The 16,184-nt window shown below is 42.0% G+C and overlaps 1 protein-coding gene across 2 annotated transcripts in view; it reads left to right on the top strand.

Moving 5' to 3' along the window:
- The window catches only part of CCND3 (cyclin D3), a 171,548-nt gene extending 157,250 nt beyond the window's left edge, over positions 1 to 14,298 (top strand). Inside the window, exons 5-6 of one of the 2 annotated variants that reach the window (XR_015296027.1) lie at positions 8,701 to 11,801; positions 11,864 to 14,298. Coding sequence is in view for 1 of the 2 variants with exons in the window: in XM_086923521.1 (XP_086779647.1) it covers positions 8,701 to 8,868 (168 nt within the window). In the remaining variant the exon portion in view is untranslated. Of the gene's footprint in view, positions 1 to 8,700 lie in introns of both variants that reach the window. The other variant, XM_086923521.1, reaches the window with a different exon arrangement.
- The last annotated feature ends 1,886 nt before the right edge of the window (positions 14,299 to 16,184 follow it).

Consider the following 16,184-nt stretch of genomic DNA (forward strand, 5'->3'; position numbering starts at 1 on the left):
CTTCCCACCCCTTCCGCTGATTCCGAAGGTGGTGAGCAAGCTGAACTACTCGTGCACAACGATGATCCTGATTGCCCCCGACTGGCCGAGACAATGGTGGTACACAGACCTACTTCACCTATCAGTGTCTCCTCACAAGAGGCTTCCATGCAGGCAGGACCTGTTGTCGAAGATGAACGGGAGGATTCACCATCCCAACCTTCCGTCACTGAACTTGGCAGCATGGCTCCTGAGGTCATACAGTACGGACATCTAGGGCTGCCACAGGACTGCATGTCCATTCTGAAAGAAGCACGACGCCCTTCCACTAGACATTCGTATGCTTGCAAGTGGAAGAGATTCTATATGTGGTGCATGCAGAATGGTCACAATCCGGTAAAAAGTCAGGAAGAAGCAGTTCTCCCATACTTGTTGTACCTGACTAAAGCAGGTTTGAAGTTTAACTCCATTAAGGTGCATTTAGCCGCTATTACAGCTTATAGGCGATCACCTTCACAAACTTCTTTTTTTCAGCTTCCTGCACTAAAAGATTTCCTGCAGGGTCTAAAGAAAGTGTACCCTCCTGTTCGGCCTCCTGCTCCGCCTTGGGAACTGAACTTAGTCCTATCAAAATTGATGGGTTCTCCTTTTGAACCTATTCATAAAGCTTCTTTACAGCATATTTCCTGGAAAACAGCTTTTTTGATAGCGATTACGTCAGCCCGTAGGGTGAGCGAAATTCAGGCCCTATGTACTAAAGAACCGTATACGGTTTTTCATCTGAACAGAGTGGTGCTTAGAACGCATCCTTCTTTCCTGCCTAAAGTGGTATCAGATTTTCATGTCAATCAGTCTATCTCTTTACCCACTTTCTTTCCTAATCCCTCTACTCCAGCTGAGAGGGCGTTACACTCTCTGGACCTGAAAAGGGTTTTAAAGTTCTATCTGGACAGGTCCAAGTCTATTCGACATTCTGATCAATTGTTTGTTAACTACGGTTCGATCAGGACTGGTCATGCAGCCTCGAAACGTTCTATCTCCAGGTGGATCGTTTCGTGTATCAAGCTTGCTTACCAATTGGCACAGAAGACTTTAGGGGGTTCCCCTAAGGCGCATTCTACTAGAGGTAGAGCAGCCACGGCGGCTTACCTGCAGGATGTGCCCATGTCTGAGATTTGTAAAGCGGCGACCTGGAGGTCTGTCCATACATTTACCAGACATTACTGTCTAGATTCTGATACGAGAGCAGATACCCAGGTGGGCCAGGCCTCCCTGAGAAATCTGTTTAACAGCTAGAGTTTCTTTTGGCTGTTATGTTTGATTGGATCATGTACTTCTCATTTACCTGCAGGTGGTTGATGGGCTTGCTATTCTATTCAGTGCTTATGACTATTGATGAGGATCCCCTGGAAGAGAAGGATAAGTTACTTACCTGTAATCCTAGTTCTCTTCCAGGGGTATCCTCATCAAAGTCATAAGCAACCCACCCGCCTCCCCAGGTAAATGAGATTTGGTACTGTTTTGTTTTCAATCTTGTGGTTGAGCCCTGTCTTCAGGGTTATGCAAAGAACAACTGACCTAACTGTCACCCCTGAGGCATGATGGGAAGCCTGGGGTCATGGCTGCCTTAAAGGCACGGTGCCAGTTTTTGTGAAAATTGTTTCATTTTCTATGATATTGTTTTGCAATGCAGCCTGAGGGCTAACAATGTCTATTTATAAGCAATTTTCAGGATTTATGAGTGGTTTGACTCATTAAAACACAAAGTTCAAGGATTTTTTGACCTAATGTGTTTTTTGATTCCTTACTAATTGCAGTTCATGTATATGTGTTTGCATTGTTTAGCCTCAGTTTGGGGCTGCATTGATGTGAGAAAAATGATATATGTACATACATATATGTGGAGCGAGATATATGTGTTTTATACATATATATTTTTATATTGTTTCCGGGGTCCCGCACATGGGCGGTAATATTCAGTGCTTATGACTTTGATGAGGATACCCCTGGAAGAGAACTAGGATTACAGGTAAGTAACTTATCCTTACTGACCCACCCATCCTCCCCGTTCTGCAAACCGATATCTAGGGTTAAGGTCATCCCCTTTCTGGGCCCTAGTTTCAATGGCACCAGGGTTGGTTTTTAGCATAGCTCTGTGTTTCTGGCACGGAAAAGCTGTGTCTAAGAACTGATGTCAGCACGCGGAGGCGGCGTCTAAGTACTCCGACGTCATCAGGGCGCCGACCACGGACGCGGAGCCGCAGACTACGCCAACCAACGCGCAAGGGTACTGCTACGCAAAAATGTCCGGATCCAGTATGACGCCTGGGCATATTCTAAGGTAAGGAATCTATCACTAACTAATTTCTCTTACAGCTAGATCGTTACACAAGTAGTAACTTGTGCATTTGTTACAGAGCAACTTAAACACAGAGATTTCTATTGGCTACATAACGGCCCACCGGCCATGACTGCACGTGCACGGTAGCATTAGGCTGCCCGTAAAATGGCAGTATTGAGTTCTGACCATTTCAGCCACTTCCCTCTCTTAGGTGACTCAAGTTTTACAATTTTTTTTAGGGGGGGGGGGCTTGGGGGCTTTACATAAAAACAGTAGATTGCCCGCTTGCTGACATATCTTCAACAGCTGTGTCCGAGAAATGCTAGTACGCTGTGTTATGGCACATTGTGCTAGCCTCACGCGACGGCCTCTTTGCCTTTGTTTTTCGTTTGTGGTAGCGTTAAGATGCTCTATAACTGATGCAATTGGGTCTGGAGAATCTTAGATCCCCAACTTTTCTAGGTAGTCGACATAACTAGTGACAGGCTGCACGAAGGTAACACTAGTTTAACTATTTGCTGTTATGTCTTATCTGGTTCGAACAAGTGTTGCTGGGTTTAAGGACTAGCTTCATTTTTTTGAGATTCCTGACCATGAGGAACACTTCTGTGTATTTTGTTTGTTTTTTACATCACACAACATACCCCATGCGAGATTCCAGGAGATACTTTTAGTGGTTCACCTTAACATGGCATTGTCAACTGTGTATTTTGTTTGTGAATGACTGTCTTACGGTCTTACATATTTTTTAACCACCTTTTATGCTTTCAAAACCGGAATTGGATACCGCCTTGAGTTTGCAATGCCGAGGTTATAGGTGTCCGTTCGCTTGCCCAACGATTTAGGTAGGTTATTTTCCGCACCATATGTGATTTGATGTTATAATATGTACTCTTTTTAGAGCCAGTTATACATGGTGGTGAGCTTATGCTCTTTATAAAAGCACAATTTTGTTTCTCATTCTAGGGCGTTTCCTGAACAGTACACTCTACAATTGAGTGAACCTTCACTCCAATTACTTGTTGTATGTATATGTATTTGTTAATGTTCACTATTTTCCACTTCAACTAAGTGGACATTGCACTCTTTTTTTTCTTTTAGCTCACTTCGGTCCTGATTAAAGCCGCGACATGCCTTTGGGGAGTATTAGGCTGAAACATGCTAGCCATCTGATTGCATTGATAGATCAAATCTTGTTTTAATCCTGACCTGTGGATACCAGATTAAAGTTGATTAGCACACCATTGAGTCAGTTTTAATCACTTACACCTTTATCTTGCCCCGTTTCACCACACCCAGCTCATCAAGAGATTTTAGTATACCTCATCTCCATTAAAACATCCCTGAGCTCCTCCCTCTGAGAGGGGGTTGTAGCCCGCACAACTAATAGGTTTATAGTGCGAGGAGATCCCCAATGATGAAGCATGCCACCCACAGGTGGGTGAGGGGAATTGACCCAGAAAGGGACACTCCAGACCCCATAAATACATTTCTAGACCCAAGGGCCCGTGTTGTGTTTTTCAACTTCCAATATGTCACAGCCTCTAGTTTTCTTATCAGAAAAGGGTAACCAATACTATCATGTGAACATTGGAGAAAACTATTTGACTCCTACTTAGTTGCCATAGGTGGAGAACGATTTTTTGCAACTAGGGAGCAAGCCATGTTACTACACAATCTTTGGCTGGAGTGAAGGAATTTTAGGGATAGCTTAAAAGAATTACCATTGCGTGCCTCAGATGGAGAGCCAAGGGATCCGTTTAAAATGGCAATGATTATGTTAGGGAAAGTTTTTGGCACCAGGATAAACATCGTTTTTCACGAGGGTACAAGGCAAAGTGGAAACAGTGGGGAAACTCCATAGCATCACACTTACCCGTAGGTGTGATTTTGGAGATTTGACTCACTCTCTGATCAGAGACCAATTGGTGAGGTGCACCAATGATCGGAGAGTAAAAGAAACTATTAGCCCAAGACCCTGACCTCAAGTAAGCAATAGCAGTGGTGGAAGCTATGGGGAAGGCTTCCACTTGGGTTTGAGAGTTCCGTGAAGCCTGATGAAAAGAACATATAAGTATAGTAAATGCAAGAAATGTGGCGTCAGGGAAAGTAGTGATGTGACTACAAAGAATTTTAGAAATCCTCAAACAAACCTAGACAGTAAGGATGTGAATTGTTTCAGGTGTGATAGTCCAGCACTCCTTTCTAACAGTTTAAATTGTTATGCCAGGAATGTGCTGTGCAAGTAGTGTGGAACGAAGGGACACTCTACGAGGGTGTGTAAGAATGGGAGAGTAAATGTTATTGAGGAAACTGTGAAGATTAGAAGCAAAGTGGTGTACAGTAACAGATGAAGGTGTGGTTGATGGAGGTTGCTTGAAAATGCTGGTGGATGTTGTGGACATAGGGGTGAGACATTAAAGGTCCAAATTCATTCGGAGTCTCCGTACGCCATAGTGGGTGACCAGCATTGAGTGAAAACTTTGCTAAAAAATATTGAGTTATTACCATCTGATATCAACCCTGTAGAAAATGGTGGAGTAAATATTGATGTATTAGGGGGCATAGTTATAAAAATAAAATTCTGTGACTGAGAGACTGGGCAAAGTGTGCATAGCAATCCGCAGCAACAATTTTTTGGGTTGGTGACATAAAGGGATATGGGTATCAATCTTAGGCCGAATACCTTGGAGCCTATTTTGATGTTGGCGTACAATGTAAATGAGTATGATGTGGTGTGCGAGTTTCCCAAAGTGTTTGGTGAGGGGTTGAGATTGTTGCACGCTTTTGAACACAAGATCGTGTAGAAAGAGAATGCTGTGCTTTGTGTGTTTAAGGACAGGAAGGTGCCAAATTTGAGGGAACCTCTTGAAGTTGAGTTGTTACAACAATCGAGACTGGTTATCATTGAGTAAATTGAATCCTCTAACACCAGTGGTCCTTGCTCCTAAAGATGGTGGTAGATGTTTGCCAATGTATGTGGCTCTCTGGGACTTAACAAGTATATTTGGGTCGATCGCCAACCTCTTTTCAATATATATGAGCTTGTAGCAGTTCTTAACGAAGTTAGAGTGTTTAAAACCATGGATTTTGCCTCACCTTACCCTCAGGTTTCCCTACATGAAGAATCAAGACCTTTCACATTATTTGTCATGCTTCTGGAAGCCCATCGATTCCTAAGAATGCCCTTTGGGTTAGCATCTGCGGCGGCCAGTTTTCAGAGGGTAATAAAGCAGGTGTTTTGAAGGGATTCCACAAATCCTATTCTTACAGGATGATATTTAGGTGTTTGGCAAAGAGAAGGATGATCATGATAAAGCCTTGAAACCGTTTTAGAGAAATTGCAAGAATCCAGACTGACTTTCAGGAAAGACCAATGCAGTTTTGGGGTTACAGCGGTCATGTATTTCGGGCATATGATTTCTGGGGAAAGAATGGGTCCCAAACTAGATCTGGCTAAGAGTATTGTTGAATCTCCTACCCCTAAAAACAAATTAAGTGATCATTTCTTGGCTTACCTGTGTTTTTGTTCGAAATTCATTGTGAAGTTTGGGAGTGTAGTCCAACCACTGAGAAGTTTGCGCAAAAAGGATGTGGTGTTCTCATGAACGGGTGAGTGTGAAACGGCTTTTCAGTCCGTCAAATTATATGTTGGGAAATTGCCTGCTTTGGGACATTTTGATGCGTGTAAGAAACCTATACTAACAACTGACAGAAGCCTTGGTGGTCTTGGTGCGTTTTTGTTGCGAGTTGTTGAAGGGGAGCACAGGATTGTAGCTTTTGTCTCCCGATCCTTGAAGGGAGCAGAGGAGCGATACTTCGTAATAGAGCAAGAGGCTTGGTTGCATGGGTGATACAACATTTCAGATTTTACTTGTGGGGAATTCCTTTCGTAGCAAGATCTGATCTTCGTCTATTGGTACAGATTTTTATTTGCAGGGATCATGATCATCTGACTCCAAGAATCAGGAGATAGATGGAGGAGTTGATGGGGCATTATTTCTAAGTAGAGTGTCTGTCTGGTGAGTGCAATATGGAGCAGAGTGTCTGTCAAGAATACCCATTTAGAGGGAAAGTGAGGCTAGTGAGTTGGCAGTGTTGGGTGATACTGTGATGGGGCAGAAGTATGGGGGCTTCCAATGTTAGTAGCTTGGTCAGAAAGGAAAATAATTTCATAAGATCTCTTTTTTCCTAGCTCCAGAGTACTCCTGTGTTACCTTTATCTTTTGACATTGACCTAAAAAGAGTGGGTGACCTGGCGATGTTTATATTGGGATAGTCTGTGGTCTACCAAAGAGCTCTGACATTATAGATTGGTCCTGGAAAAAGTACTAACCTTGAGTAAAGTCCACTCCTTTCCCAGATCTTGGCCTGGGAGATTATTGGAATAATCCTTCCACAATGGGGACTGGTGCAAAGTGCATAGTCAAAAAGGCTTTTTGTGAGAGGAATGTTATTGATTATTACCTGGAAAAAACACTCTGGGGGCATGGTGGAGGATGATTTCTTAGCTTGTAAACATTTCCCAGCAACAGAACCCTATCTAGATGATATTAAACCACCTTTAGCCTGTTCACTTTATAAGTTCAGACTGGTCACACTGTTAGCGAATTCATTTACAAGCAAATGGAAATCACATTCATCCATGACGGTGGGATGTCAGTTTTGTAACTGTGTAAGGGAGGACATTCAACATGTTATATTTAATTTCCCTGGGTACCAAGCCGCAGCAGACATGGCTCAAACCCTTGTGCAATTGCCTTGGGGTAAGACTCCTTTCAGAGGCATATAGTATATTGCGCTCTGATTTGGAACAAGTTACTGTTTAAGGGATTTGTCATTATCTTTATGCTGTATGGTTAATTCGGATAAAAGCAGGAATTCAGTTTAAAATTAAATTGGCATGGATTGTGCGCATTTGACCTAATACCTAGGATTTCACCTGAAGCAAACAAACATACGGAGAGGATGGACGGAGAGCTGAAACTTTTCGGACACTCACCCCAGTCACAGATATGGGCTGAAATCATTATCGTTCTTTAGCTCACTTCGCCACTCCAGTTCAGACCAGCATTTTATGGCATTCGGTTTCGCTAATAAACTCAAACACATGATGCCTACATGTGCACACATGATGAAATCGTTGCAGATTAATCTTTTCAAACTATTTTTATGAGCCTGTGTTACAGATGCATTATTGCTTTGGCAATGAAGGATCAGTTACAGAGTTATGTAAAATTATTTTTGTGCATCTTCTGAATTTATAAAGAGATGTGCCTGTTTGCTCTAAAAGACCAGATAAAACTAACCTACTGCATTGGAAAATAATCCTGCTTGCCCACTCTAAAATTTCAGAATTTCGTACCATCAAGTATTGAACACCATTGATGAATGCTAAGTCCAAAAATAGCTCATTTGCAATTCAGATGCAGTGTTCTTGGATCTGGTCAACCTCTTGAAATTTGCGCGCAGTAGAATCCTCATCAGAGATGTTTATGGTCAGAGATTTTGGGATCATTGGTTGATGCGAGTTTGGATGAGTGCTAATCCTACCTGTGTAACTGTTGCCCGTTTGGTATTATGGCCCAGATGCATCAAGCATAAATCCGCTCGCAAAGGGGCAGATCCTCCGAATCTGCCCCTTTGCCACCGGTATTTTTGCATTTGGGATGCATCATCCCAAATGCAAAAATCGCAAACTAAGAATTCGCTAAATTGCGATTACTTGCATTTAAGGAATCTCAAATTGAGATTCCTTAAATGCAATGCATTTAAGTTTAAAAAATAGCGATTTCGCTAATAGGGCTCGCAACTTACCATGAAGTTCAACTTCATGGTAATTTGCAAAAACTTTGAAAAATGCACTAAAGTGCATTTTTCAAAGTTTCAAGTTGCGCACACACATGCCCTAAGGGCATGTGTGTGCGCAACATATGTGCACAGATCAATTTCAGGGGTGCAACAGGGTGTCCTTTGGACACCCCTGCACCCTTGAAATCACATTCTCATTTTGCGATTCGCTAATTGCGATTCGCAAATTGAGAATATCTTCCCATTCATTCCTATGGGCCTTTAGGCCCATGGGGATGTATTCCTCAATTGCGACTCGCTATTTGCAAGTCGCAATTTAGGGATTTTAAGAAATCGCTATTTTAAAAGTGATTTCTTCTTGCATAGCATTTTGCTGGTTCTTATTAGCGATTCCTTATTTTTCGCTAATAAGGAATCGCAAAATGGATGCTTGATGCATCTGGGGGTATGTTCTCTTTATTTGCGAGTTTGGGTATGTTTAGCTTCTTCCTATAACGCTTTGCAGTGTTCAGCTCTATGAGACCAGAGCGGTACTTTCTGAAAATAAACTCTATTTGTTCTCCCCACAGGACTGTCTGAAAAGCTGTCAGGAGCAGATCGAAGCTGCACTGTTTCAGAGCCTAAAGCAGGGTGGCTGCTTGCAAGATCTGGCCACTTCCAAGATTGTCTGCCATTCCAGCCAAACTCTGCATTCCACCAACACTCCTACAGACGTTTTGGATGTGAACTTGTCATGAATCATTCTTCCTGCAGATGTCGTTCTGTTTTAAAGGAAAATAGGGGCCTTTTCTATTTCCCTATTCGTCTGAGACCCAGTCTGGAAAGAAACCCCAGTCTCTTGCACGTGTTCACCATTTAAAGGCAGACCAATCATTCTGGGAGCAATAACTTTATTTGCCTTCCCTAAAACATAATCCGAGTACTGCCTGCCATTTGGTAAATTATGGTGTGCTCCACCCCGCCGTTTTATTTCTAACAGTCGAGCTGTAGAATCTGATTGCATCTCTGTCCCGCAGGGTCTGAGTCTCCATTTGTACACTTCAGTATTCGTTCGATACAGCTAAGAAGTACTCTGACTGCCAGAATATCAGAGCATCTCTCAATCAAAGAGATCTCCCTGCTGCCTGAAAGTCTCACCTTAAAATCTTTGGGCGTGCAATCAAATTAGTGCCCAGAACATCCCTGGGGAGTGAGATTCTGTTGGTCATACTGGTATGCAAGTTTTAGCCTAAAAACGTGCTAGCAAAAGTACTCTCAGGAAAAAGACTTGGATTAAGCAGTTTTGCACACTGGAAAATTGGCTCTTGTGGAAATAAACGTATTAAAGGCAAGGGGGACTGGCTAAATTGTTCCCATTACATAATCTGATTCAGACCAAGAAATACAGGTATTTCCACCTGTCAGAAAAGCTACCACATTTATCCACAAACTCATTAAATCTGATGTCTGAGTACATGCATTTTATTTATGGCTGATGATCAGCAATCACCCACCTCTCCCCGTCCATGATGTCAAGATCAGAAACCAGAGTTAGTGTAGATCTATTAATTCCTATGAATATAAACAAGCCACACATACGGTCGTAGGCAGAGAAATCCTTTCCCACAATTGGTGTTCCGAAAGACTGCATTCCTGGCTGTCCTCCCTTTACTAATCTGTGCATTCCCCTTTTCTCCAAATGTGCTAGATGTAGTGGTACTTCTCATTCTTCCATGCAGTACACTGCCCCCTTTTTTACCTGCATGTTTCAGCCAGTCCTCAGTTGACTGGCAGACATTGTTACTGACGAGCCATTTTGTACAAACTGTTTTATGAAGGTGATTAGGTATGAACTTGTTTAGCGGCTACCATAACTCCATCCATCTCTGCTGCTGAGCTTGTTGGCTTTCTTCAGTGAATCTGAGCATCAGCCCATCTCAAAAAACTGTCCAATACACCCTAGGCCCCAAACTTAAGAAAATGGGCATTTGTGGTTTCTTACAGACTTTTTTCCTCATTCACCTAGACTTCGTCTTCTAAAGATTTGCAGTGAGCCTGTGGGAGCTCCACATATGCAGCACCCAATTGCTGATGGCACCTAGGGAGAAACTCTTTCCAATGATTTAGCTACTCTAGGCCATAACTTCTTTGTTGGCAAACCAGGTGGCATAGAATACTTTCAATAGCAGTGATTCTTTGGTCCCCAAGCACCTTCCATCGACTCTTGAAGATGAGTTTTGTGCATGCAACATTTTGGTATTTTTGCAAACCTTTTTACTGCTCTTTGTCCTTGTGAACCAGGAAACCCCAGATCTCTTTAAAAAGAAAAAATACAGAGTTCACAGCTTGTTTGGAAAACAAATAACCAGTAGTACCCCAGCATTTATGCAAGATTACATTCCGAGTTTACTGGCACCCGTTAGGGATGAAATTCTGAAATCTCTGTCAACCTCTGTGGAGGATGGCTTCTGGAGGGCTTTATTAACGTATTTTGCAAGTACCACCTGTGAGTGCCTCATGGTCGGTTTAGTAATTTAAAGGTACCATGACTTGCTTTGAAAATTGCACTTTAATTATTGGCAGAATAACCTGCAGGATATGGAGCTCTTAACATGTCAGCACAATCATACAAAGGGAGCTCGCCACACCTTCTCTTGCGAACACTTGGGAAGGGACTCGTGGTGAACCTACAACACCATGAAAACGGCGCTTTATATTACTTCACCAATGTCTGTCTAAAAAACATTGAGTCCGAAAACAGAGAAAAATGTAGCCTTCATCGATGTTCTGTGTGCATGAAGTTGAAATACCTGCAGCTCACAGCTCTTCACTGCTCCAACAGTCTTGTGCTTTTATTTTTTTTATAACACAAACTATGACGTGTTTAAAAAATATATTAAACCACGTGTGCCTTTGGGGATGTATTTCTAGGCAGCTACCATTCTTAATTCAATGTTCTTTATCAGGTGGCGGGCCATCATGTTTGATGGGTGTTGTTGGCAAGAATGCTGGGTGACGAAGTGTATGTTGCTGAATTATTCCAGAAGATCCCTATTGTTTTTCTATTGCTATCACTGGCTGCATGTCGACCTTTGTGTGTATGGGAGGGTTTTATCCCTCAGTTCTGGCACTGGTTTTTCCTGCTGCTTGCTCAGGAAGGTTTCCCAAGAGTTAATTTCCCTTCATCGTTTACAGCCTTTTCTCGTTGGGGTTCTTGTGAATGTGTCTGAATATTTTGTGTCTTTCTACATAAAGGAACATTTTTTTCATCGATTGTCAAGTGTACAAAAAAGCCCCACCCTGAGAGAGATGCTGCTATTGCTGGAGCTGCTGTTCTATTGTCCTTTAGTGGTCATGCACTCTTCTGGCTTCTGTTTTATGCCCCTATATATTTTCTACATTAACTTCTCCATGGTGTCTTAATTTATGAGACGTGATGATAGCAAGACCTGTGAAGGTAAGAAGTTATGAAGGGAGCTTTAGAGGAGTGGTAACCTTGGAGTGGGCCTGGGTGTACTTGTTTTACAAGTTCATAAAAAGATATTCGTCTGTTGGATGCTTGTTTGCTAAGCTGATGGATCCAGACCTATGAATAGGATTGTCCATGGCCTAGTCTGCCGACATATAATCTAACTATCAGTAAAACAATTTCTGTAGCCTGAAGCGAAACCCCCACCGCAATGTCCACAATGTAATTGCAAATCTCCAACCCCAATCAAATTTGATGGGTTACGTTTTCTTCAATTACAACAGCTTCTCGTCCATATCCTTTATTTGCGAAAAAGGGTGCTATTATGACAAATGTTAGTTTTGATCGTATATCAATTGCTGAACATCTAACATTTGTTCAAGTTTACTTCATTTCCCGCCCTGGGATCCCAAAATTCTAAGATATCCATTCTCAAGGAAGACTCATCTCGCCCAATTTGTTGCCATATTTGTTATGCTTTCCTAGATGTCCACGGTGACGACAGAAATATGATTCTTTAAACCCCTTCCGGGTTGCTACAGCTCTTACTTTTGTGTGTCTTCTCGATGCTGTGCAACAGATAACCTCAAATGTCAATGAAATACAACTGCAGAAAAAAAATTATTAAAAAAAGGAAAAGTAATGACCGTTAGCAGAAGGGGCGGACATATCCTTGTCATATTTTCGTGAACATCTCTTCTGTATGGTACTCATGAGATGTACAGTTTACTGAATACGATGAGAAAAAATATTTGAGGTTTTCCTGACTCTGGTCAGTGGAGCTCTCGCTCTTTTTAAGTGCCTTAAATTGTTGAGGTTTGTCAAACTGGAGTGTGAGATCTCCAGTAATTCACAAGGTCTCCTTTTAACTGTCTTCTAGAACATCTTTTGCATCCTTCGCAGTAAGTTTAAGAAAGTGCTTAACACCTCATGTCTCACATATGTTTGTGTGTTGAAGGCTGCTTTATGTCAAAGCTGCTTAAGCAGCTGCAACCAGGGATTAATCTCTTCAGCACTTAAAGAAGGGATAGTATATTAAGCATGAAGCCAAGGCATGACCTCTTGGACATAAGAGCTTTTTCATCAGATGTACGTCCTTTTCATTGTTTGTTCAGTTTATTTAAGTTTTGATGTATACATTGATGATTGCAGGAAATGCTTGCTAGTGTGCATATTGGCTGCTTCTTGCATGAGATGATTAGCTTTCGAATTACTGTTGTTCTAGCCTGTTTGACAGTACGATAAGGTGCACTCATTACGCTTTATTTTTTTACCTTGCTTTGCCTCAAGCAGCAAGAAAAACTAACTTCTACAGCCTTGAACTAGATTATTCTTACTCGCATGATTGCCTTTCCAGAGCATAAAACAGTTGCAATTGGCAGCTTCATTTATTTTTAATGGATGCCGTCTAGTAAGTTTTGTTTTTATTTATTTGGTGTATCTCCAAGCTGAGATACGCTGGTAATACCAGCAGTCTAGCCTACCATTGCTTGGTGTGGGCCTATCCTGATGCACCTTGCACATATCTTCACTCCTGGGAAGAACCTTTCAAGTCCATAGTGTTTTCCTTCCCAGTTGTCGACAAGCCACAGAATGCTCCCATGCAAGTGAACAGAATTGGAACACACCTTTAATGAATTTGTAAATCGCAGTTCTGCTGGCCCTAATGAGTTTGCCTTCTGATCAAAAATGGCACCAGCATATTGGTAGGATATCAGTCAAGAAAAGGTTGGCAAATTGTCTTGGTGCCAAAAGCTTTTCACCAAACCCAATCCAATGCATTGCATCCTCATTTTTGGTGAATGGAGAAAGGATTTGAAAATGGCCTTGTAGTCTATTCTTCGTCCCTCTATTATAAAAGAAGTGTACTTTTTCCCACACTGAAGACCACCGCTCCAGAGACCTCTAGGGCTGGCGTTCCTGGAAAACCATAGCTAAGGCATTTTTGTTTATATGTGTGTTAATGTGGGTTTATTTTTGTATTTGTAAAGCAAAGTGAAGATATAGAGCTATGGATTCAAGGAATTCAATAAAAGGCAAGAAGGAAAAAAGCTAATGTTTCCACAAAGCTGTCGTTGATTTTGCAAACTTCACTCCAATTTAAAGCACTTTATAATTTGTATGTATGTAGAACAGGCATGGAATGCCACGTTGTCTGCAACAGATGGCCAGCACTTTTGGTGATGGGAAGGAACTGAAAGTAATCAGTCTTTCAGGAATTACCCCCAGAGGTGCTCTGTTTTTCCGGGAAGTAGAGTACTTTCCCTGATGGCACAAGTCTTCAAAAATAGTCTGACGTGGTCGTTTTTCTGCAGTTCGATGGTTTTTGAGGATGGCTTGCCAAGAAATATCCTGTTTTCACAACAGACAAATCCATATTTGTTCAACATTTATAGAAGCAAGTAAATATCTAACTGCCTGCCGATTTTTGCCAAATGTCTGGAGCAGGTGTAGGTCTAGGTCTGTTAATACCCAAAGTTGCTATCGTTCTCCCAAATAGGACACCTGTTCATTGGACGTCACAAATGGTGACGGTCTGTTTTTCTGCAATAATATTTCTTATTTGAAATTCAATGTAAGTTAATTTATTGTGTGGTGCCTGGTTTATGCAAACTCAGATAAAAGAAAGGCCATGTTTCCTTTAGTGTTATAAGTAAGTTCATTGCAACATATTGATAACTGGTTGTAACAAATAAAAAAGTTGGATTGGAAAAAAAAACACATTTGTCTGTAAATATTTTTTCCATGCAATAAGTTAATATCTTCTTTGTCAGGTGTTAACTTTGAGTTTATGGATGGAAAGTGAGATGTTGGACTCTGAATCATTTTATGGTATGTATTGCTTACTCTGTGTACCACAGAACATAATTTGGCAATCGCAAAAATTGGGGAAAATTCCAGTAACAGTGTTCAAACCTGCTTTTCTGAAGGTACCTCTTATCGCAAGTTCCATACCGGTTTAATATCCACAGGCGTCGCACTGTATCCGGAAAAATTTCCATAGCTCTGCTGCACCAGCCTAGGTGCTGCCACCTATTTGGAACTGGAAACAACAACACAGTGATGTTCCTTAAAACGTACATTACACACCCAGGTGTACAGACATCGGTTCCCTTTTTTCCACCCTTCAACTTGGGTCCAAAGCTTTTCTCGATTTTGATCACTTTAATGATTTCCTGAAAGCATTTTCTCTCCTAAAATCTTTACAGTGCAGTACTTCATGGAATGTCACCTCCAAAAAAGTCTGTTTCAAGTCTTGTCATGATTTTGACAACCAATATCCATTACTGACTCTCACAAGGGCTTCTTGTGAGCAGTGCTGCAGTATTAACACCCAAGGTCATAAAGGAGCATGAGGCCAAGGTTCTCTCGTAGGGGATTTCCATGTATAGCCATGAGCACTTGAATAGTCCTGCCCACGTGCGGGGACCCCGGAGCACTTCTATAGAGATATCTTCTTAAGTGGATATTTTTCGCCTTTCTTTAGGAAGGCCTGCAAAGACACTTAAGAGATAGAAAGACAATAATGCAGCCTAAATACATAGGCTACACAGGCCGCATCATCAGGAATTGCAAAAAAGTAGCCAGTATACTAAATGTGTGTAGTTTTAGTAGTATTAAGCACACATAATAATCTCCTTCACAAAATCCTTTTTTTCATTATAGAGTTGAAAGGATAGAGTAGCCCAGTATGCTGCCATTATATGCCTTTGAAAATAGAAGACGTGCCTTTAAGATCCCTGAGACCAACAGTATCCCATCATGCACAGCCAGTGGCAGTAACTTCAGTTTTTTTCTGTCTCCTGCTTTCATTACCCTTGAGCTCTACCAATTTAGTGTTTCTCTTCAAAATCACTTCTGAATTTAGCATTTAACTGCTTCACTCAAAGTCTTTGGTCTTCCTGTTCGTGTTTGTTTTTTACTGACAAAAACTTTGCCTTTTTTTAACTCAAAAATGCCATCTCTTTTTGATAAGTGCCCACACTCTGGTAGGAAGAAAGCCAAGACTGATCCTCACAGATTGTGCATAATTTGTCTTCCTGCTTCCCATGTTCTTGAGGCTTGTTCCATTTGCAAAACCTTCTCAAAACGTACTCTGCGTGACAGAGAAAATCCTCGGTCTTCCGCCTCTAGGGGACACCCCAGTAGAAGGGCTGAAAAACTGTGCCGGCCGATGACGTTGATAGGAGGTACAGCGCCGACCTGTTCGCCATCGACCCAGGGATCTGGGTCCAAACAACGTCGAGAAAAAGATCATCAATTTCGAAGACGACGATTCCACCTCGGTCAGCGTCAGGAAGTCTGCTGCCGACTGTGACACCTCGTAGGTCGCCGTTGAGAACCATGTCTCACCCGCAAAGTCGCTTGATGTTGAGCCATCACTGGCACACTCCCACCATTGGTCGATGCCGAGAGGGCGGCGCGAGATGTCGAAGAGAGATCCTTTATCGAGACGACTTCTAAGGTCGCCGTCGACGAGTATATTGACCTCGAGAGGGATTCAAAGAACCTCCTCAGGAACTTTGTCTCCATCTTAAAAATTACAGGTGGCGCGTAAGAGGAGGAGATGTATTTACACGTCGGATTCGGATTATTCATGAACCT

This window comes from Lissotriton vulgaris, chromosome 5 (genome assembly GCF_964263255.1).
Source record: "Lissotriton vulgaris chromosome 5, aLisVul1.2, whole genome shotgun sequence".
Taxonomy (NCBI): Eukaryota; Metazoa; Chordata; class Amphibia; order Caudata; family Salamandridae; genus Lissotriton; species Lissotriton vulgaris.